The sequence below is a fragment of the Myotis yumanensis genome, unplaced genomic scaffold (assembly GCF_028538775.1).
Source record: "Myotis yumanensis isolate MYYU_CA2020_CCGP unplaced genomic scaffold, mMyoYum1.0.hap1 SCAF_3, whole genome shotgun sequence".
Lineage (NCBI taxonomy): Eukaryota > Metazoa > Chordata > Mammalia > Chiroptera > Vespertilionidae > Myotis > Myotis yumanensis.
Window position 1 is genome coordinate 1,950,081 of NW_027223754.1, and position 22,810 is coordinate 1,972,890.

The window sequence follows — 22,810 nt, forward strand, 5'->3', positions numbered from 1 at the left end:
TTTGGGGGTCCCGCTGTGTCCTGCTCAGGTTTGGGGGTCCCGCTGGGCCGGGCAGCATTTTCCGGGAGCACTGCAGTCACGCCCAATGTGCACAGAGAAGCAGGTAGAGCTGCATCTCACCAGCAGGCCCGCAGCAGCTCCGAGAAGGCCTTTGTGGGCAGGGGACCCGGGGCGGGGCTGGCCCGCAGCTGCAAGGCCCAGTGGCAGCTCCGAGAAGGCCTTCGGGGGCCAGGACGGCCCCTGCCCTGCGTCCTGCCCACAGGCACCCCGGTGGCGGCACGTGGCTCCGTGTGAACAGAGGGGCTGGCGCTGAGAAGACAGAGGTGGTTGTTGAGTGACTGAGTGACCACAGCAGCCAGACCCCAGCCCTGGCCTCACAAACAGGGACAGACGGCCACGCTCCCCGGCCCCCGGCCCCCGACGGCGGAGGCCCCCTCGTGAACTGCTTTTCAAGCGTCACCCCTTCAGGCTCGCAGCCTGTGAGTCACGGGGGAAACCCAGAGGTTTCGTAAGAGTCTGGCCTTCGTTTCCGAGCAGTGAGCGGTCCTGCCCGTGACGGCCCGAGTCACAGCGGGGCCTCCATCTCTGCAGGCACCGGCCGCCTGGTCCTGCAGGCCTTGCCCACCGACCCCACGAGGGACCCACCTTCCGACTCTGGCTGATGCGGGGCATCGCCTCGGGCGCCTCTGCTTGTGATGATCTCCTGCCACAAGTGGACGGGGGGCCCTGACCTCGGGGGGGACAGTGAACCCCAACCTTAGGGGTGCACGGGGGGCCCCGACCTCAGGAGTGGATAGTGAGCCCCGACCTCGGGGGGGATGGGGCCCTGGGCCACATCGGGAAGGAGAGCAGTCACTGTCGGTGGTGATAGTGGGGTTTCCTCTCCATCTGGCAGGGGCTGCCCAAGGAGGGCGGGGTCAGCGCCACCCCCCCCCCAGCACCTAGGAGAAAACCTGGCACCCAGCAGGCACTCAGGCGCTTTGAGGAGTGGGTGCACAAGGGTCACCACTGAGAGGTTTCGGGGCCCGGGGGGGGGTCTCGCCCCCTCCCGGGTCCCCATGTGGGGACGCACAGGACTCTGGGGCCACTCACACCTGGAGGGACACAGGGAGCCGCCAGGCGCGGGGCAGGTTGTGGGGAGAGCTCACTCCCGCCCGAGCCCCCCACCGACCTCAGCGCCCCAGGGGCACACGGGGCTCAAAGGGTGGTCCCCAACCTGCCTGGCCGATGGGCTCTGAGGAAATGCGCACAGCGCACTCTTCTTTATGAAGATAAACTTGTCCTCCCAGCCCACCTGGGAGCAGGAGGTCGGGGTTCGATTCCCGTCAGGGCACAGGCCCGGGCTGCAGGCTCGACCCCCAGCGTGGGGCGTGCAGGAGGCAGCCGGTCCATGTTTCTCTCATCACTGATGTTTCTATCGCTCTCCCTCTCCCTCTTTCTCTAAAAATCAATTCAAAAGCATATTTAAAGAAGAATATTCTCTTAGCAACATCTCCCCATGAATAAAGATTTTAAGAGGAAAAACATAGTTTAAAGAACCCTTACAGCATAATAGCCACACTGGGATCCCTGCTCATGTCATGCGCCAACTGTGAAAGGAAAGGTTTGCGTCTACAAATGGTGACTCCCACCTCTCACTGGTAGGAGGCTGCGTGTGGGCATGCAGGGGTCCTGGGTGGCGCGCTAGGATGGGCACCACAGGCCAAGGGGACGGGGCAGGATGGAGCAGGCAGGGGCAGGAGGGAGCAGGCAGGGGCAGGAGGGAGCAGGCAGGGGCAGGATAGAGCGGGCAGGGGCAGGGGGAGCGGGCAGGGGCAGGGGGAGCGGGCAGGGGCAGGGGGAGCGGGCAGGGACAGGGGGAGCGGGCAGGGGCAGGGGGAGCAGGCAGGGGCAGGGGGGAGCGGGCAGGGGCAGGAGGGAGCAGGCAGGGGCAGGGGGAGCAGGCAGGGACAGGGGGAGCAGGCAGGGACAGGGGGAGCGGGCAGGGGCAGGGGGAGCGGGCAGGGGCAGGAGGGAGCGGGCAGGGGCAGGAGGGAGCGGGCAGGGGCAGGGGGGAGCGGGCAGGGGGGAGCGGGCAGGGGCCTGGATCACACCTCTTCGGCATTCAGAGGCCCCCGACTTTGCAGTTGCGACTGGAAGGACCCTCGGGGGTCAGCAAAGTCCTCCCTCACAGACGGGGCTGCCCAGCTGTGGTCTCCAGGAGACACCTCACCCGGCTGCGCCCCACACAGACCTCAGGGGCCCTGGCATTTTCCAACCATTTATTCATCTCGCAGAAACAGACACACAGGTGCCACGGCGTGGGCCGGGGTGGAACAACGAAGCGATGGTAAATACATTCGCTGCAGGCACAGCGTCCGCGCCCCGCGGCGCCCTCACGGTGGGTTTGTCCGATAAGCCACAACACTGCAGGCCGTGTGGAGCCAGGACCGCGTGGAGCTGGACCGCGAGGGAGACTCCAGCCCACGTGAGCGCGCCGGGCCTTCCGCGTCCGGTCCTTTGGCAGCGAGTCCCGAAGCCGTGGGAGGCGCCTGCTGGCCAGCTGGGCGCTGGGGCTGGCGCAGCCAGGGCACGGCCCTGGGTGGGTGAGAGGGGGACACGGCACCCACACAAAGCCAGAGGCAGCCACGCACTGCACCCCCTGAGCTCCCACCAGCTCCTCGTGAACAGCAACGTGGGGGGGGGGGGAGATAAGAACATTCATTTTTTAACCCAAAATAAAGCATTTTGTAAGCGAGGAAGGTTCTGAAACAAGACAGACACAAAGTAACATGTTCGTTTACATCAGCCACAGGTCAGGTCCCGGGGAGGCGATCCCCCCAGGCAGACCCCCAGGACGCTCCCTCCCAACCTCTCGCAGGAGGCCGGGACCCCGAGGCCAGCGGGTCAGCCGCCGCCCCCAGCCTCACTGAGCGACAGCGGGATGAACAGAAACAGAGCAGAAGAACCGCGTTCTGGATGTTTGTAGCGAAGCGAGTGCGGGTGATAAGTTTTCACTGAGCAGCCAGGGATTCCCACGGCTCCGTTCTCCTAACGGGCAGGAGGCGGGAGCGAAATCGCCGAGTTCCACGCACAGAGCTGGGCCCGTCCCGAGTCCAGGGGTGAAAACAGAAAGAAAACGAAGACGCTTCCGGCCGGGCCCTGGGGTGCCCTGTGAACCTTAGCTGACAACAGTCCCTGCTTGTCCACACGGGGACGATCGAGCCCCGGTCCCGTCTCCCCGGCAGGAGGGGGCGGGTGTCATGGCGCATTCGCCTCGTTGGAGGACGGATCCAGGGTGGGAAATCATTTCACACCAACTGCTTTTCAAAGTCGGGTTGGAGCTGGGCTACGAACATCACATCACATGGGACACATCCTTCCTGGGCCGTCAGTGCTCAGTGGCCACCCCCCCCCCCCCCCCGACCCCCGGCATCTCCATCAACACGCCCGGCAGGCACTTTCCTGTCTCATTGGTGCAAACCTGCGGCTTCCCCCCCAGAACTGCCCCCAAAGCAAAACAAACTGGTCCCCGCGGCCTGCGGGGCCTCTCGTGTCTGTTCTGAGATGTTCTGGTTAGGGATGTGACAGTAGCCTGCGTCCTTCCACGGGCCCTCTGGGTCCTGTGTTCCACCGACAGAGCCCCGGCCCCAGGACCACAGAAAGGGGCGCCTCACCCAGCAGAGGCGACTCCTCATCTAAACCGAGTGAGGCTCCTGGGCGTCACTGTGCGGCTGCCCCACCTGACGCCCGGCCTCCAGGGACCATCTCTCTGGAAGCCCAGCTTGGCATTCGGCTCTGAAACGGTCAACTTCCTAGGAAGGATTCCCAAGGAACAGCACCGTGGTAGCCGTGTGGTCGCTGTTTAAGGACTGGAAACATCAGCCTGTCCCCGCTCATAGAGAAATGCTCGCGCACGTCATGAGGTTCTCAGAGATGGGATGGGGCTGCAAAAGGGGCACATGCAAAAGAACACGGTGTGTCCCTCGCTATGAGCTCCTTGCCCTGCGATTCCCGTCTCCTGTGGGAAAGGCCAGCGCAGCCCGGCAACACGACCCGTGTTCCTCCTAAGATGAAGAACTGACTTGCCGGGTCCCTCCTCGGTGCACGAGCCAGCATCGTCCCCTCCGCTCTCACGGAGCTCGTCAGTCACTCCCTCCCTCTGGCACCAGCTCCAGATTCGATCAAGCGGGTCATGTCCAAACATATTAACTGGTAACTCTCATAACCATAGAGCTTACAGAGCCCAGCCCCTTCCCACTGCCCCCCCACTGCCACCTGACTCCCTCCACGGGGCTAACAGGTAAGTAATACCGAGCTGGGCACGAGGTCATCGGAGCAAGTATTTCACCCTCCAAGTCCAGCCGACAGGAAGCCCTGTCTGTCCGTCTCTGAAACGTCCAGCGTCATGTGACCAAGGAGTGAGAGCCAACTGCCTGTCAGTGCTCCGCGGAGCAGTGAGTGTCACGTGAACAACTGGGAAGATGAGCGTCCACCTGCAGACCTGCAGAGCACATGCCTGTGCTGGCCCCTCAGGTCCACAGGCTGCTTGTCACTCTGCCACGTGTTCTGAGGGCGATGTTCTTAAAAATCCGCCCCCCTCCCCAGAATTCCGTAATCCGCACTGAGCACCCCGGCCGGGGTCCCAGGGGCCGCGTGCTCGCCCTCAGCACGGTCAGCAGCCATGGGCTTCACCTTCTTCGGGGGGAGCAATTCTTTCTTTGAGTCCGTCATGAAACACAGATGTGGCTCAGGGGCTGAGCGTCCACCTATGAACCAGGAGGTCAGAGTTCAATTCCCCGGGTCGGGGCACATGCCCGGGTTATGGGCTCCATCCCCAGTGGGGAGTGAGGGGTGCATGCAGGAGGCAGCCCATCAATGATTCTCTCTCATCACTGATGTTTCTCTCTCTCTCCCTCTCCCTTCTTCTCTGAAATCTATAAAAATATTTGAGAGAGAGAGAGAGATCGTAGTCCTCACCAAAGGCTCCACCAGAACGTGAGCAGTGGCGACAGGAACCCCTCTGACTTACTTAGTGGGTGAGAAAGGGCTTAAGAGCTTTACTCATGCCCTGGCCAGTTTGCTCAGTGGATAGAGCGTTAGCCTGTGGACTGATGGGTCCCGGGTTGGATTCTGGCCAAGGGCACATGCCAGGGTTGCGGACTGGATCCCCAGTAGGGGCGTGCAGGGGGCAGCCATCAATGATTCTCTCTCAGTGGTGTTTCTCTCTCTCTCTCCTTCTCCTTTCCTCTCTGACATCAATACAGAAATATTTTTTTTAAAAAAAGCTTCACTCAGCAGTGACCACCTTAACCCTCCAGCCCAACAGCTGTGGCTCCTCTCGCAGATAGAGTTCACCTGGGCCTCCCTGACCTGCCAACTCCCGGCGGCTGCTCACCACGTAAGCCAAGGTGCCCCTGGGACCCCAGTCTGCGTCCTATGCGCGCGGGGACCTCTGGGTGCCCCGTGGGTGCCGGCTCGCCCGCCCTGAGGCATCCCCTTTCGGTCATCCCCCTCGGACGCTGTCTCTCTGGGAGGTTACCTGCAAGCGCACAGCCTACACCTGAGGCCAAGGGCAAAGCTAAGCAAAGCGAAGGGAAAGGGAACGCGCAGTGGGGAGGCGGGCCTTAAAGCAGCAGCGCGGAGTCCTGGAGGCCAAGCCGCCAGCGCCCAACTCCAAAGCCTTCAATAACCCGGTGGCAGCGCCCTACCCGCGACTCTCTCTCTCTCCCTCCTCCACTCCTTATGGGAACCTGGGCCCAGGAGGCCTTCCCTGCCCAGGGCTGCCCAGGGGGTGAGGCAGGAGACGCCCAGGGGACCCGGCCCATCCTACGCAGCGCCCTCCTCGCCTCTGTCCAGCTTCTCCGGCAGGTTGAGTACAAAGGGGAAGAGCGCGCCCCGCACGTCCAGGGGGCCGCTCAGCGCCTCGGCCTCCACGCTGTCCTCCGCGCCCACGTCCCCGCCTGGCTCGCCGTCCCGCGGGGGGCACGAAGCGCCAGGTGCCCGCGCGGCTCACGCAGTAGATGCTGCCGCCCAGCGCCGCGCAGCGGAAGGGCTGCTGGCCCCACCCCGACGGCGCGCCCGGGAGCCGCAGGTGCGCGGCGCGGCAGCTCCACTGCTTGGCCACGCAGTGGTAGCGCAGCACGCGCGCCCCGCCGGCCTGGGGCGGCCCCGCCGCGGGCGCCTCCCCGCGGGCCCCGCACAGGTCGAAGCGGTAGATGCAGCCGCCCAGCGCCACCATGTCGGCCGAGCGCTCGCGGCCGCTGCTGCCCGGGCACTCCTGCCACTCGTCGCGCCGCGGGTCGTACTTGAGCAGGCGGTAGAAGAGCGAGCCCCCGGACACGTAGATCTCGCCGTTGCAGATGGCGGCCTCGTGCGCCACGGCGAAGGCGCCGCGGGGCAGCGGGGCCACGGCGGCCCAGCGGTCGGCGCGCGGGTCGTAGCGCTCCACGCTCAGCAGGCACTCGCCGCCCACGGCGTACAGGTGGCCGTCCAGGGCCAGCAGCTGCAGCTGCGAGCGCGCCTGGCGCAGCGGCCGCACGGCGCTCCAGCGGTCGGTGGCCGGGTTGTAGCAGAAGACCTGGTCCGAGGGCCGCGCGCGGCCGTCGGGGCCCGCGGGCGCCACGCCGCCGGCCACGAAGAGGTAGTTGTAGAGCACGCACAGGCCACAGCCCCGCGCCGGCGCGCCCTCGGGCAGCCGCGTCAGCTCCCGCCACTCGCCGGCCGCCTCGTGCCAGCAGTAGACGGCGGCGTCCCCGCGGCCCTCCGCGTCCCCCGACGGGCTCTGCGGCCGGCTGCCCGCGCGCTCCCCGGCCGGCCCCAGCGCGGCGGCCAGCAGGCGGGCCCGGCCGGCGCCCAGGCGGCGGCGCAGCAGCAGGTCTCGCTCGGCCCCCGACAGGCGCCCGAACACGGCGGGCTCGCGCAGCACGTCCAGGTAGTGGTCGCTCATGAAGCCGTAGGCGGCGTCGCGAAGCTCCGTCAGCCGCTGCCGCTTGGCCGCGCTCAGCACCTCCAGGCAGTTGGCGAGGCTCAGCTGCGGCGCCACGGCCTCGGTGGCGCGCTGCGCGGCGCAGGGCAGCTGAAGGCGGCGCGCCCCCGCCACCACCTCGGCCACGTTGTCGGGCCGCACGCCCGCCATGCGCCCGCTGTACGCGTAGGCCAGCAGCAGCCGCAGCGCCGCCCAGCCCACGCCCGTCACCCGCAGCACGTCCCGCGACGCGCGCGCGCGGAAGTAGTCGCTGCGCGCCGCCAGCACCGCCTTGTGCGCCCGCAGCCGGCGGCCCGACACTTCGATGACCAGGTCCGGCTCCCCGTGCGCGGGCCCGACGCCGGGGGGCAGAGGCGCGGGGTCCCCGGGGTCCTCTGGGGATGTGGGCTCCTCCAGGGACGCGGGCTCCTCCGGGGACGCGGCCTCCTCCAGGGATGCGGGCTCCTCCAGGGACGCGGGCTCCTCCAGGGACGAGGGCTCCTCCGGCGACGCGGCGCTGCCGACCTCCCACTGCCTCTCCACCACCCGCTGGGCGCTGCGGCACGGGGGCGGGGAGGCCGCTGCGCCCTCGGCGGCGGAAGCGCGGGACTGCGGTGGGGACTCGTCCCCGGAGCTGAAGCACAGGGAGGCGCCCAGGCTGCAGGGTGACTGCGCCGGGGACGGGGACGGGGACGCGGCGCCCTCCCCCCAGCACGCGTCCGGCGGCTGCAGGCTGCCCTCTCCCGGAGCCTCGGGCGCGCTGCCGCCTCCCCCTGCCTGGCCGCGCGCTTCCTGCGCCAAGGTGCCCCTGGGATCCGGCCCTTGGCCCGGGTCATCCCCGGGGTAGAGGACACGGGGGGCCACCGGGTTCTCCATGGCAGCGCCCCTCCCCTCAGGAGCCCACCATGACCTTGGGCCGCTCAAGGGTGAGGGTTCCCCTGGGGGCTTCGGGCCTCAGTGGGCTCTCCGGGCGCACGGTCAGGTGTGACTCCTGCTTCCACTGCTTGTTGCTCCCAGGAGTTTCTCCTCGACCCCTCCCCACCCTCCTCTCCTTCAAAGAGGGCGCGCCCGCCCTAGGTGCGCCTGCTAAGGTGACCTCAGCCTCCAGCGGGGTGGTGAGGCCTCAGTTAGTGCCCGGGGCAGTCCTGGGCCGGCCCTGCGCCTCCGGGGTCCCCTCTCTGCGCTCCTGGGCTGTCAGGTGCACGGGACCAACCCGGGCACGCCCCCTCCTGTGTCCAGCGTCCTTGCTTTACACTCCATCACCTCGCAGCCCGAGGAACCAGGGGTCTGAGAGGGGGTGTCCGCCTCCGAACTCGGCCTTTAACTCTGTCTCTTGTATAGAGGCCCCCGGGGGCTTCCTCTTTCAGGGGCTGCCATTTGTCATTCGGGGTCACACGTCAGCCGGGCAGCGGGGCCTTGTGTCCGGGCGTCAGCAGCTCTGGTGATGGGGCCAGTTCCACTGGTCCCCCGGAGGCCAGCCCATCACTCACTGGCCAGGTGCGTGTTGGAAAAACAGGATCAGGCGCAGGTCACTCAGCCGCCCGGGGCCCTGGTCTGCGGCTTCCTCTGGGGGTGGCAGGTGTTTCCCTCTCGCTCCACAGCATCCTCGCCGGCTCCTGTGCGGGGAGAGGAAGCGTGAGCGTGTGCGCCTGGGGTGTTTGTGTGGCCGGGGTCACCACACTCCCCATCACAGCTCAGGTCCAGCCGCCCAGTCCGTGGGAGGGACCCTGACTTCTTCCTGCCTGATGGCTCACCGCCTACAGAATAACAGGGATTTAAAATGCCCTCCCCCCCTCCCCCCCCACACACACTGATGTGGGGCCTGCAAAGGGGAGCTCAGTGCAGGAAATGGGCTCCACGTGTGACATGGCAGCATTTGGGGGACAGCGCTGAGCGGTCCCGTCTCGTGTTCACCCCGTGAATGGACTCCAGGTAAAGCCCGCACCTGGGTGAAGGCACGGCTGACCTTCCTCAGTGGCTTTACTTTTTGGTTCATCCTCACCTGAGGCTATTTTCCCACTGATTTCTAGGGAGAGTGAGAGAGAGAGGGAGAGACAGAGAGAAACATTGGTGTGAGAGAAACATCGACTGGTTGCCTCCTGCATGCGCCCCAACCAGGGCCCAGGCTGGGGAGGAGCCTGCAACCCAGGTACATGCCCTTGACCAGAATCAAACCCTGGGCCCTTCGGCCGGGGGGGGGGGGGGGGGGGGGGGGGCTCTAACCACTGACCAACACTGGCCAGGGCACCTTGTTCCATGTGCTCCCGGGCGGCACTATCCTGCAGTCTCCCCCGGTCCCTGACCTCCCAGCAGCCCCAGCAGATGTGGCGCAGGCAGGACCCCTCCCTGCAGAGCCAGGCCCCTCCGAGCCCTGCATGGCTCCCTCTTGGAACTGTGTGTCTGGGAACCTCAGGGGAGCTCCCGGGCAGCAAAAGGAAGCCAACCCACATCATGAATGGTCAACCCCACACCCAGAGGGCCTGGCAGGCCGTGGGAGACCCTGCGGGCGGATTACAAAATAATCCGAGAAAAGACCTTTCCCCAAGCGCCACAGCCTTCCTGGGGCTCCGTCGCTGCCGGGAAGGGGGCGCAGCGGCCTGGAACCCAGGGTGCCCTCGCTTCCCGAGGAGGAGAAAGGCAAGAGGCAGCCCCACCGGCTCAGGCTCGGGGTCTCCCCAGACGCCTGCGCCTCTTGCGTGAGAGGGCGGCACACTTAGCTCCTTCCCCAGCACCTCCTGGCTCTCTCGGCATTCCTCACACCGGCCTGGGCCTCAGTGCCCAGGGCGGAGCGTGCACGTGCGTGTATGTGCACGTGTGTCTGTGTGTGCACATGTATGTGCATGTGTGTGTGTGTATGTGCGCGCCTGTGTGTCTGCCTGCTTGTCCTGCTCTTCCTGCTTCTGTGTTACTAACACGCTCTGTGATTATTCTTGGAAATAAGTGTCTCCAAGCTAGAAAGGCCACATTCGATGCTCTCTCTCTCTCGCTCTCTCTCTCTCTCTCTGAGGCCCAGACATCTTCAACAATAACTCGTTGGCCTAGTTGCGAGGTGGGAGGCACCGGCTGAGGTCACGGGGAGCCGTGAGAAATGCTGAGCGTAACCGGAGCCCTGCCCGCCCGGGTCCTGGGACGCTGAGCTCACAGGACAGGCTGCTGTTTGCTCAGCTGTGTGGCTGCCAGGATGCTATCGCCGCTCCCCCGCTTCTCGTGGCCTGTGCACCTGAAGGGAGAGAACACCGGCCCGCAGGGACCGAGTGATGACACAGGGGCCGGCCGGGTCTGACGCAGCTCCTGGCATGGTCCCAAGGCCTCGACTGAGTCATGCGGGCGACTGGGTGGGTCAACGTGAAGACCCACTGGCCTGTCTCACCCCAAGTGCACACGAACCTTAATAATCAGAGGCCAGCTCTCACTTGGCTCATCCTCTGCACATTTCTGTGCAAAACGGAAGACCTTGACCTCAGCCAACGGTGCTTTTTTCTTTACACTTTGGCCTGGAATAGGGTCCCGGGCAGTCCCGGGGGTCTTCCCGTCTTCACCGACTAAGCGTTAAGGCAGGGAGTGGGCACACTTTAAAGCAGGGGCCCTGTGGACATTTATAGCATCACTCGCGGGCCGTACAACACGACCCACTTAAACACTAGCTGCTCTGTCTGGTCAGACACTTAATCAGCTCAGCCTGATGCCTTGGCAGGGCCAGGCCGCGTGATTTCGAGGGCCTTGTGCGGCCCGCGGGCCGGACGTCCCCCACCCCCGCTGCAAAGGCTTGTTTGGAGCGGCTTTAAAGGCCCCACCGCATGGGTAAGGCCGGTAGGAAGCAGTGGGGGCACACAGGGTGGGCAAGAGTGGGCTTACAGTCGTGCACGTGGAAGTAATTCAATAAGTAACACGACGAGGATGCACTGTTTTACGGGCTCACAACTACACACCCCGAGGAGGGCCTCTGGCTCCGGGATGAACGGACCGAAGCCACCAGTCACCCAGCCCATCTCCCCTATGTCCCCGCCCCCATGCAGGTCCCCGCGTGGTCCCAACCAGGAACCTCCTCCCACCTGCTCACCACACACTGCCGGGCTGGCGCCCTGGGCCCCGCGGCAGGGATGCTCTACCGCCCGGTGGCCGCCATACCAGGCCGCCAGCGCTCCGCCCCTGGGCAGCCGTCTGGAAGGTGGTGTCCCCGCCCCCCCCCCCACTGCAGAGCAGGTCCCAGTCCCAGGACACGTGGCCCCACGTGGCAGAGCCGGGCCCTTTCCATAGAGGCAGCTCCCTCTCCCCCAGCCCCACTCCTGCCACCGGAGGACCATTATGCCATTTCCCCTTACAACCGTCGGGGAGAGTCAGCCACGGGGCACCTCCTGTCCTCTGCAACGTGCACCCCTCGGCCGAGTCGGGTTTCCAAAGGGACTTCTCGCCCTGGGTGTGCTTGCTCCAGGCCCCATGGCACAGGGTGGCCGTCGAGGGCCCTGGGCGGGGAGCCGTCCCCATGACATGAAGTGACCCCCATCAGGGCCAGGTGGTATGGCTTGAGCATCGGCCCATGAACCAGGGGGTCATGGTTTCATTCCCAGTCAGGGCACATGCCTGGGTTGTGGGCTCCATCCCCAGTGGGGGGGCGTGCAGGAGGCAGCTGATCCATGATTCTCTCTCATCACTGATGTCTCTTTCTCTCTCTCCCTCTCCCTGAAATCAATAAAAACATTTTAAAAAATAACACCCACTGGTGAGTGGTCCTGCTCGGAGGGATGGCACCTCCCGGAGCAGCCCGCCCCCCACCCCGCCCGGGTCTGTCACCACCGCTGGTGACAGAAGGAGCCGCCAGGGGAGGGCCGTGCCGGGGGAGGGGGGTCAGGGCAGGTTCCTTCTCCATTGTCCTCAGGACACATTTTCGTGGGAACAGGTCTGAGTTCAATCTAATGTACGAGCATTTCCCCCTGAAGAATATCAATTTCTTCTCGACCGTATACATACCTAAACAGAACATTTTTTACAGATTTTTTCCCCATTGTTCCACTGTTTATACGAAACTTAGAAAATAAGATTGTGGATGCGTCCCTAACATGGACATTATTGTGTATTTAATGAGGACACTCGCTCATTTAAGATTAACTATGCTTCACTATCATATCGCACGTTGCTAAAAAGAATCTTCCATCCCAATGATCAGCTTACTTTAAGAAAGTATTTGTCAGTGGACGTAGAAAGCTTAGGCAAACCTCTCAGCAGGCGTTCCTTCTAAGGGATTCCTTCTCAGTGACGCTCAGGCCACACCCTCACAGTTTTGTTTTGTTTTAATGTTTTTATGTTTTTAGAGAGAGGAAGGGAGGGGAGAGAGAGAGAGAGAGACTGATGTGAAAGGGAAACATCATGTGAGAATCATCCATCAGCTGCCTCCTGCACAGCCCCCACTGGGGATCAGGCCCACACCCAGGCATGTGCCCTGACCTGGAATCAAACCAATATACTTTCCTTTTTTTTTTTTTTTAAATCCTCACCCAAGGATAGTTTTCCATTGATTTTTAGAGAGAGTGGGAGAGAGGGAAAGACAGAGAAATATCGACGTGAGAGAAACACATCGATTGGTTGCCTCCTGCATGAGCCCGCCCCAACCAGAGCCAGGGCCAGGGCCGGGGAGGAGCCTGTCACCCAGGTATGTGTCCTCAACGGGAACTGAACCCAGGACTCTTTGGTCCGCAGGCTGACACTCCATCCACCGAGCCACACCGGCCAGGCCGGACCAGTACTTGTGGTGCCTGCGACAGTGCTCAACCCACGGAGCAACCCTGGCCGGGACCTTCATGGTTTCCATGCCCGTCTCCGGCCGCACCTGCTGCATCACACCTGTGCCTGCCCCCTGCCTGCCTCCCACGGCAGCAGAGAAAGGCTGGTCACCCAGTCAGTCCCTCTGAATAGTGAGGTTAATAAAACCTTAAATCCCAGGACGGTATCCGGTCTTAGACACTCGAAGGGAACCTGGGAGTTCCTGGTTGATCACAGAGGATCTGCTTGGGCCGTCCACACAGGTGGTTTGTGTCATTGTCGCTTTGGGTCCATTTAAAGCGAGTTGGCTGCCTGGGCACCGGGGAGGGGGGGGGAGGGCGGGGATGGGGGCAGGAGCCGGGCGGCTGACTGAGTGCACCCTAGGACCCCCACGGGCCCCTCCGGGTTCCCATTCCCCGGGAACAACAGTTTCAGGAGCAGCAGCCACAGGGGAGCGGGCGGCACAGGCCAAGCCGCCCCGCAGAGCGTCCTCACAGTGTTCCTCTCAGAACGCATCCCGCTGGGTCGGGCCCGGCTCGGCAGCGGGTGCCGTGTGGGGCTCGGGGCTGCGAAGACGGGGCGCCCCGCCGTGCTGAGTGGGTGAAGAGTGAAACCCATGAGGCGCCTGGCCTGGCTGAGCGTCAGCCCAGGGACTCGGTTCCTGGTCGGGGGCAGAGAGATCCCCGCCCCAATCGGGTACATGCGGGAGGCAACCCATCCCGGTGTGTCGCTCACATCGATGTCTCTCTGTCCCTCTCTTTCCTCCCCTTTTCCCTCCCTCCTCCTCTCTAAGAAAATCGATGGAGAAATATCCTGGGCTGAGGATTAGAAATAAAACATCAGAAGTGGGTGGAGGGAGGGGACAGGGCTGCGTCCACCCACAGTGACCTGACAGGGCTGCGTCCACGCTCGCGGGACTCGAGGCCGCCGGGCCCTGCCAGGCTGCGGGGACTCAGGAGGCTGATGGGGTGTGGCATTAAAGCAGTGGTTCTCAACCTTCCTCATGCCGCGACCCTTTAGTACAGTCCCTCATGCTGTGGTGACCCCCAATTTCATTGTTACAGATTGAACATAATTAAAGCATAGTGATTAATCACAAAAACAATATGTAATTATATATGTTTTCCGATGGTCTTAGGCGACCCCTGTGAAAGGGGTCACGACCCACAGGTTGAGAACCGCTGCACTAAAGGGTCCTGCCTCCACCCTGACATCGTGCAGGGGACGTTGGGTTGCTATTTGCTGTCTCTGCAAAGTCGCCCAGCATCTGACTAGCCTGGTCTGTAGGTGAAGGTGGCACCACAGGGATCCGTACGGCATTTTCCCCTTAAACGTGGGTCTGAAGTTAATGCTGCGGCCCGGGCCTGACGGAGAACTCATTCCACCCCAGAAGGTGGCTATTCTGAAAACAACACCCGCCTCTGGCAGATCCCACAGCGCGTCGTCCGAGTTAAAACACGGGGAGGCCCGGCCAGCGCAGCTCAGGGGTTGAACGTGGGCCTCTCCACCAGGAGGTCACGGTTCGGTTCCACACTCAGCCGATTCAGGTCACAGTCAGGGCACGTGCCCGGGTGGCGGGCTCCCTCCCCAGTAGGAGACGTGCAGGTCAGTGATTCTCTATCATTAATGTTTCTGTCTCTCCCGTCCTCTCTGAAATCAATAAAACTATTTTTTAAAATAATAATAAAACAAAACACTGGGGAGGCTGTGACGTGGGTGTCTGCAGAGGACACGGAGCAGGAGGGCAGGTCCCAGGAAGAGGCAGGACTCTGAGCGGCCTGCAGCCCCAGGGCCAGGAAGTGACGGGTCAGCGCCAGGCCTGGTCGCATAGCCCTCGGCTTGGGCGGCTGCTCGTGGCGTGTCCCTACCACCCGGGCTCCCATTCCGGCAGGTCCCAAAGGGGGCAAGGCCAGCGGAAGGCGGCCCTGGGGGGATGCGCTCTGTCAGTCGGCCGGCCCGTCCCTGGGGGCGCCCCGCCCATCACAGCCAGGAGCCCCTGCAAAGGGATTGATGCCAGAGAGGCTTCCGTGGGCACGAGGACCGCCTGGGCCACGGCGCTCAGCACGCAATGGCCACTTTCTCAGGCTGCACCTGCCGGCCCCTGAGATCAAAAGCGTGTGATGGGGAGCGGTGGGGGGGACCCCGAGCCCCCGCTATGCATCTGGTCACCTGTCAACCCAGCTTGTCCAGGTGTTCACACTCGGACCTCCCAGAGCACCGGTCAGCAGACCGCCGGCCCCCCTCCCGCTCCATGGCCCTCAGTGTGCGGAAAGCCTACCCACACGGCGGAGGACGCGGGCGGCACAGAGGGCAGCGCCGCTTCAATGGAGAGAGTGTGGAGAGGGTGTACACGCACACCCCCGGGACACAGGAGGAAGCACCGGCGAAAACGCCAAAAGGTAAAAGGCATGTTGAGCCCGGCCGGTGTGGCCCAGTGGTGGAGCGTAGACCTGTGAGCCAGGAGGCCACAGTTCAATTCCGGTCAGGGCACATGCCCAGTTGTGGGTTCGACCCCCAGTGTGGGGCATGCAGGAAGCAGGCGATCAATGTTTCTCTCTCATCATGGATGTTTCTCTCTCTCACCCTCTCCTTTCCTCTCCGAAATCAATAAAAATTATGTAAAATGAATAATCAAAATAAAAGGCGTGTTGACAGTGAGATTATGACTGACTCATAATTTTTGGTCTCCTTGTTGTCTATAATGTACGACACTTAGAATCAGAACCCATATAGAGACACATTTCTGCATATGTGTTCATGTATGTGCATATGTGTGCATTTGCATGCATGTGCACGTGTGTTTATGTATAAAATGAAATGGTCGGGCCCCGCAGAGCGCAGTGCTTGGCAGGAGAACGTAGTAAAAGCAAGGCATACTCTCATCATCTTGGGCTTCTAGGTAGAGAATCCTGGAAAAGAAAGGTGTCGGTTTTAAAACTCAGGCTTTGCCACCCCGAGCCGGATGTAGGCTGGAGTTTGAAGGGGAAAATGCTGACCTCGAACCGCTGCACCTCAGGCCCACAGTCTCGGGCTGAGCGGGCCCCGGCCCCCCCCTCACAGCGGGGTCGTGTTTAGAGGCTGCGGAGAGACCCGGTTCAACCCTCCCCTTCCCAAAATGGGGAGCTGGGGCCCGAGAGGGGAGCGACTGTCCAAGGTCACCGGCTAATTAATGAAGACAGAGCCGGGACCCAGCCCTTCCCACTGCCCTCACCATCACAATTCCAGAAGCAAAGAGCAAAGAGAAGTCTAAGGCCCATCGACTTCCACGGTTTCTTCAAAGCCCAGGAGTCGGCGGAAGCCGTGACCGCAGATGGGGCTCCGTGGCTCCGACTGCCAGTTTAGGCCCGATCGGACAACCCTCTCACAATCCTGGACTGCTGACTCCTAATCGCTCACCTGCCTGCCTGCCTGGTCACCCCTAACTGCCCCCCTGCTGGCCTGGTCACCCTTAACTGCCCCCCTGCTGTCCTGGTCACCCCTAACTGCCCCCCCTGCCAGCCTAGTCGCCCCTCACTTCCCCCCCTACCAGCCTAATTGCCCCCACTGCCTCCCCTGCTGGCCTGGTCGCCCCCAACTGCCACCCCCCCATGGCCTAGTCACCCCACGCAGTCTGCTTGTTCAGTCATTTGGTCGTCCCTCACTAATCACCCCCCTTGGCAGTCTGGTTGTAAGCAGCCATCTTGTGATGGCGTGAGGGTTAATTTGCATATTGCCTCTTTATTATATAGGATAGTAACAACAGCATTGAAACGTTGTATGTACCCCATCCTGGGTGATGCTGTCCCTTTAGGACTCAGGCGATCTCAGTTCTGTAAAATTAATCCACGTCCCACATCCTCCATCAAGCCCTACAGCATAAAGCTCCACTGACCTTCATACAAGAAACACCACAGCTAATCAGGAAGAAGAATCACGGCGAGGGGTGCTGCCTGGCGGCCCCTCGGTGCTCCTGTGCGCCCGGCCCTCACCACAGGGCCTTTGCACTGCTCTTCCTTCTCATCCTCCTCATCCTCAGACCTCAGCTCCAGATCCCGCTGCCCGGGGCTTTCACAGGCCTTGTCTCAGCTCATTGCACGTGAATTAACTTGATTCCCTGTTAAGGCCCCTCGCCTTATCAGAATCTAAGCTGCAAGGCGTGGGCACTGGGTCCGTTTTACGGCCACTGTACCCCCAGCACGCAGACCTGTGCCTGGCCATGGCGGGCCTTCACTCAATGTTTGTGACAGGAGATTCATGTGTAACCCGCAGACAGAGAGGGGCTTCCGTGTCCCAGGCACCCCCTGGGGCAGGAGCTGGGGCACTGCAAATGGTTAAGCTCCTCGAAGTTTCGATCTTATTCCAAACGCTCACTGTTAATGATTGTGCAAACATGGGCTGGGCACCGAGAGTATGATGTTAGCATAACTGCAGTCATTTCACTAGGAAAACCTAACTCAAGGCCATGACAGACTCCAGAGAAGGGCAGCTGTCGGCCACCCTGCGTCGCCAGGACAGGGCCGGTTCCTGATCCGAAACCCGCTCAGGCCACGGCCAGGCGTCCCGGCCCCCGAGCCTCAGGGGCCGTGGGCTGGGCAGCCTCCAGCTGCCTGCGTGCCTCCAGCTTCCCACACAGCGACCGTCACCGAGCAACGGATGCTGCTGGCATTCAGCAAACAGCTCACACCAGCCGAGGAGGCGTTCGCCGCGGGCAGCCTCCCCGGTAGGTGGGGGGACAAAGGCACAAAAAGCGCACTTGGAGCTCCAAACAGGCCCCCGCTTTCCTGTTGACGAGGCTGCTGCTTACATGAAATGAGGAGAACCAGACCAGCAGCCGTGGGGGCGCTCAGACAGGTGGTCCCAACGGGAGCGACGGCCTCACACCCAGGCCCCGACCTGCTCCCCTCACACCCAGGCCCCCTCACACCCAGGCCCTCACCTGCTCCCCTCACACCCAGGCCCCCTCACACCCAGGCCCCGACCTGCTCCCCGTCACAGGACTCCCACCGTGTGGCCACAACCAGAACAACCACAGTCGCCCCAGGACCGCCTCTAGCTCAACCCCAGGACGGACAGCCTCTCGTTCAGGTTCCCCTGCAGCCACGCCCGCCCTCCACGCGGCCCGCACATCCCTGCACAGCCTCCTCCTGGGCCTCCCAGGGCTGCCTGCACGCACAGGGGAAGCTCAAAGGCTTCTTGTCTCATTGGAGTCTTTGCCTGGTTCCCAGCGAATGCCAAGGGCCATGACGGGCAGACCTGGGCCGGCCCTGGCGCGAGTCCGAGGGCTTCCGGGCTCAGCTCCTGGAGACGGGTGCTCTAGCCAGGAGGCCTCCAGTTGGGAGACGGGGCGCCTGGCCCCCGTCCCTCTTCCTAAACACCCGAATCGAATCGTCAGCCAGTGGCTGCTGCTGGGGGGGGGGGGGGGGCGCAGGACGATCTGAGGGTCACCTGCCTGGGGTGGGTTGAAGAAATAAGGCCCCTATCACCTCGGTTTGTCATTTTCCCTTAGAACAGACCCAGGGGAGAGGCGCACAGGGAAGGCGGCTGTGCAGGGACCTAAGAGGTGGTGAACTTCTGAAAATTGATTTTAGAGCGGGGGAGGGAGACGGAGGGAGGGAGGGAGGGAGAGGGAGGGAGAGATGGAGGGAGAAGGGAGGGGAGGAGGGAGAGATGGATGTGTGGTTCCACTTATTCCCGCACTCATTCATTCATTGGTTGATTCTTGTAAAAGTGCCCAGACCTGGGCTCAAACCCACAGCCTTGTCCACACCTGGGCTTGGCTCTAACCCCCCAGCAACCGGCCAGTTTCAAACCCTCCCTATTGAGGGTCCCAGGAGCCGCCCAGGCCCGCTCGGGAGGCCGGTGCCCCGCACTGGGGCGGGGCGGGGGCGGGGCGAGGCCTGGGGAAGCGGGAAAACTCGCTGCAGAACCGGGGTGGGGGGCGGGGGGGGGTCATCTGGGGAGCACGGGGCGGGTGAGAGGTGCCGGCCTGGCCGCTGCGGGATGAGCCGGCCCCGCGCGGGTTCCGGGTCTGTGAGGCGACTTCTCGGCCCCTTCCCCACCCCCGGCCCATCCTGATGCCGGGCACGTGCACAGGCCGCGCGGTCAGGGGGGCAAAGGCTCCGCGAAACAAAGCGTGCGGTTTTCGGGAGCCCAGAACCGAGGCGGGGTGCGGGGGGGGGGGGCGCAGGAGGAGCGGGACCGGCGGTTCCGGGGGCCAGAGCCACCCAGGTGCCCGCGGGCGCGGAGCCCGGCTTCCCCAACTCCAGCTCGTTCCTCCCGGCCCCGGCCCAGGCCCGGAGGTCCCTCTCCCCCCACCCCGCCCCCGCGTCCTGGGGTCCCCGCCGCCCGGGCAGCTGGGAGCGAGCGGCTCAGCCCCGACCCGCCAGCGGAGACCGTGGCTGCGCGCCCGGCCGCCTCCCAGGGGCGCGCAGCGGGCGCGGGCGGGTCCTCCAGCCGGTCAGACGGCCGCGCGTGGGGACGGAGTCGGTGGCGGGACCCGCCGTGGCCTCCGAGCCCCCCTTCCAGCGCCTGAGGCCGGCGGCTCCGCTTCCCGCGGGAGCGCACTGGGTGGGGGTCCCCGCGGGTGGGCCCCTATCCACGCCGGCGTCCAGGACCGAGGTCCGCCCACCCCTCACCGCCCGCCCCCCACGCCAGGCTGCCACCCCCGCCTCCGCGTCCTGGGCGGCCCCTAGCCCCGCATCCGCGCCCCCATCCGCACCCCCCATCAGCCCTCCATCAGCGCCCCCTCCTCCTCTCCCCACCGCCACCCCTACCTCGCCGCCCGGCGCCTCGCCCTCTGCCCGGCGCTCACCGAGCCCGGACGCGGCCCCGGGGTCTCCGGCGCGGGGCGCGGTGCGCGTGCGCGGGGCCTCCTCCCGGCACCTGTGCGAGTGCCCGCCGCCCGCGCCCCAGAGCGCCCCGCACTCCGCGCCCGCTCCCGCTCCCCGAGGCGGCCCAGCGCCCCGCACTCACCGGACAGTGAGGCCCAGCCGCCGGAGGAGCGCGGGGCTGCCGGGATGGGGGCGGGGGCGGCTCCGTGTGGAGCGCGCCGGCGCGGGCGGGCGAGGAGGGGGGCCGGGGCCGGGCGAGGAGGGGGGCGCTCTCGGAGGCTCCCTGGGCGCCGAGCTCCCGCGGGAAGGGGCTCCGGGCAGGAGCGCGCAGGGGAGGCGCGTGCCCCGTGCACCGGGCGCCCAGGACCCTCCCCCGGGGCTGGTGCGTGTGACACCCCCCCACCCCCCGCGGAGAAACGGAGGCCTTGCCGCGGCCTCTCTCAGTCCACCCACCTCCCCTAGGACACCCCGAAATAATGCGATTCGGTGTGTATCTCGTTTTGTAAACTGGTAGGGATGGGGTGTTGTTGACAAACTCAGTGGTTCGAAGCCCATTGCCTAGGGCCCTGCCAGGGTTTCGGTTCGATCTCTGGTCGGGGCACATGCCCGGGGGCAGGTTCTGTTCCGGGGGGAGGGGGCCCACATGCCGGGGGCAGCCTCCCTCCCCAGGAGGAGCCTGCAGGAGGCAGCTGATGAACTGCTCTCTCTCATCACTGATGTTTCTATCCCTCCTCCCTTCCTCTCTGAAATCAATAAAAACGTATTCAAAAATAAATCAATAAAATGAAGTCATTTCCCCAGCCAGGCCTCCGCCCTCCCAGCCCCCCTGTTTTTGAAGAGCATCTTTGGGGGGACCCGCAGCCTCCGGTCCCTCTGGCTCCCTGGCCTGCCTCTGCAGGGGAGCCCCAGGGCACTGGCGGTCCCCCTCCTCGGTGCTGGCTGGCCCGGCCCGTCTTCCGGACGGTTCTGCACGCTCCCGGCGCCTGGGGGTCGGGCACACTTACCTTTTCTTCCCGCTGGGTTGCCATGCCTGGCATACACTAGGTTCTCAGTCGCCGTTTATGCTCAGAGTGAAAAAACTCGGCGAGTGAACTTAAACCCCTGCACCAACCATGTACGCAGCCAGGCGTGCGGGGACCCCGCCTGCTATCAGACTGTAGGTATTTCCTTGTTAAAGGGCGCTGCGCCCCGACACCGTCAGCGGAGACCACAGAGGGACATTCCATGACTAAATTAGTCCCGGGGCCTCCAGGGGTCCCCAAAACAGAACCTGGGGGCGATCGTGTGAAGGAGGAGGAGGGCCCTTCCTAAAGGTTAACACGTGAAGCGCCCAGTCGGTCACCGGTGACTGACACTGTACTTTCCGTCCGGAAGACAAAACAGGCTGGGCGCTCACCGTGTTTAAATAACACGCTTCAGGAGTATTCCACAGTAATAAGATGTTACTATTTCGAGTCTCCACTCGGAGACCGTCGACTTGAAGACGTGCACAAATATATCGCTGAGCAACCTGTTCCGGCAAACAAAGCGGGCTCCCAGGGCTGTCCTGGGTGTGAGGTGTGCACCCCCAAACACCACAGTCCGGTGACCGGTTCCGGGCCCGGCTGAGCCCGGGCTGCGGGGAGGAGTGGAGAGAGCCCACATTGGGGTTCCAAACACCAGTGTCACCATCTGCAGGTCCTGTGGCTTGTGGACAGTTATCCTCGTGCCCTATGCCCCACCATTCTCTTCTGAAAATGGGGGTGTGGGGACCGAGATGGTGTGTGCACTGCACTTACAGCGGGGCAGGCGGGGCGCCAACCCAGGAGCAGGACTCCCTGGTCTCAGGTCTGACCCTGTCACTGCCCCTCGGGGCATGTACCTCCGCACGCAGATATCACGGGCACGCCCAGTGCCAAGACCCACAGGGGGGAGGTGGCTGCCAGTCCCGGGCCTGGTTCTGAACCTGTGGGGACAGACACGGAGCCCTGTGTGTCCTGATGCCAAATTCTAGATCATTTCCCGAAGCCTTTAATGGCCCTGAGAGTTCCCGGCCCCCCATCCGTTCCCCCGTGCCCCCCCAGCTTTCCAAAAAGCAGCCGTTAAATTCCAGTAGCTGTCAGGACTGGATCCAATGGCCACACAGTACTCGGCGTCTCCTGGCACGAAACAGTAATTACAGTCTCTGCGAGCCGCGCTGCAACAATATCCGCTGTTGCATTTAAAGCTCCGTCCCTTTTGTGAGGAAGGACAGCTGCCTCCCCCACGCTCACTCCTGCGTGGCCTCCCTCCCACGCTGAGGAACTCGGGGTGCATTTGCCTCTTTTGTGAGCTGCTCCCAAATATCCTGAAGGTCTGCCCTCACGCGGGAGCTGTCCCCAGTGGCTTACAGGCCAGGGGCTGCGAGCTTCATGCGGGGCCAGCGCCACGCTCCCACGCGCTCTGGGCCACTGTGTGCCCGTGGGTCACTGCCAACTCCCCGGGCAGCCCCTGGCTTGGACCAGGCCCCTGTGGTCCTATTTGAAGATGTGAAAAGGGACCAGCCTGCAGCCCGAAGCCCCGCCTGGCGTTGCAGGCGATGCGCATGCTCAGTGGTTTCGGACTCGGTGGACCGCGTGGCGCCTCCTGTGGTCCCTTCTCGCATCCTCCGTGGGCGCCTGTGTGCTGGGCCCTCGTCTGCAGTGGCCCGAAGCTACCGGGAGCCAACACGCTCTCGTCAATGGAGCAGACACACAACGATTAGGTTTGTGAGTGTTGATTCTAACAAACCTTCTTTGAAAAGAAATAGAAATAAGCAGGCGATAGCTTTTAAACTATTTCCACCGCCGGTTCTCAATAGCAAACCCTCCGACGTGTGAACTACAGAAGGGCCTTTGCTGCAGAGCAGCTCCCGTCCCAGGTCTGGTGAGTGGACGTGTGTCCCCTCCAAAGAACAAGCTGGGCCCTACCCCGACCCCCGTGCCCTGGGGAGACGGGTCTGTATGCGGGGATTGGGTGGAGTCGGCAGGGGGCCCTGGTTCTGTGGGGCCGTGTCCTCATCAGAAGAGGAGGGTCAGGCACAGACACGCACAGGATGTGCCACTTGATGACGGAGCCGGGCCACCGACGGGGCCACAAGACCAGGACAGCGAGGAGCCAGCAGACAGCAGAGCCGGGAGTCTCCCGGGGCCTTCAGAGCAGCCTGCCCGCCGACACCCTGACCTCTGACCCACGGCCTCCAGCTGTGAGAGGTGACGTCCTGCTGCCTGAACCCCCCGTGGCCTCGGTCACGGCCACCACCACCCCCTCCCCGTGGCCTTAGTCACGGCTGCCCCGGCAA

At 63.7% G+C, this 22,810-nt stretch overlaps 1 protein-coding gene across 1 annotated transcript; it reads right to left on the bottom strand.

Moving 5' to 3' along the window:
• Window positions 1-5,712: 5,712 nt before the first annotated feature.
• Window positions 5,713-19,558, bottom strand: KBTBD11 (kelch repeat and BTB domain containing 11). The gene is given in 4 exon segments (XM_070408086.1): window positions 5,713-5,964; window positions 5,966-8,562; window positions 8,892-8,972; window positions 19,494-19,558. Coding segments are annotated over 2 exon segments (2,013 nt in total). The 5' UTR covers window positions 7,823-8,562; window positions 8,892-8,972; window positions 19,494-19,558; the 3' UTR covers window positions 5,713-5,808.
• Window positions 19,559-22,810: the final 3,252 nt, after the last annotated feature.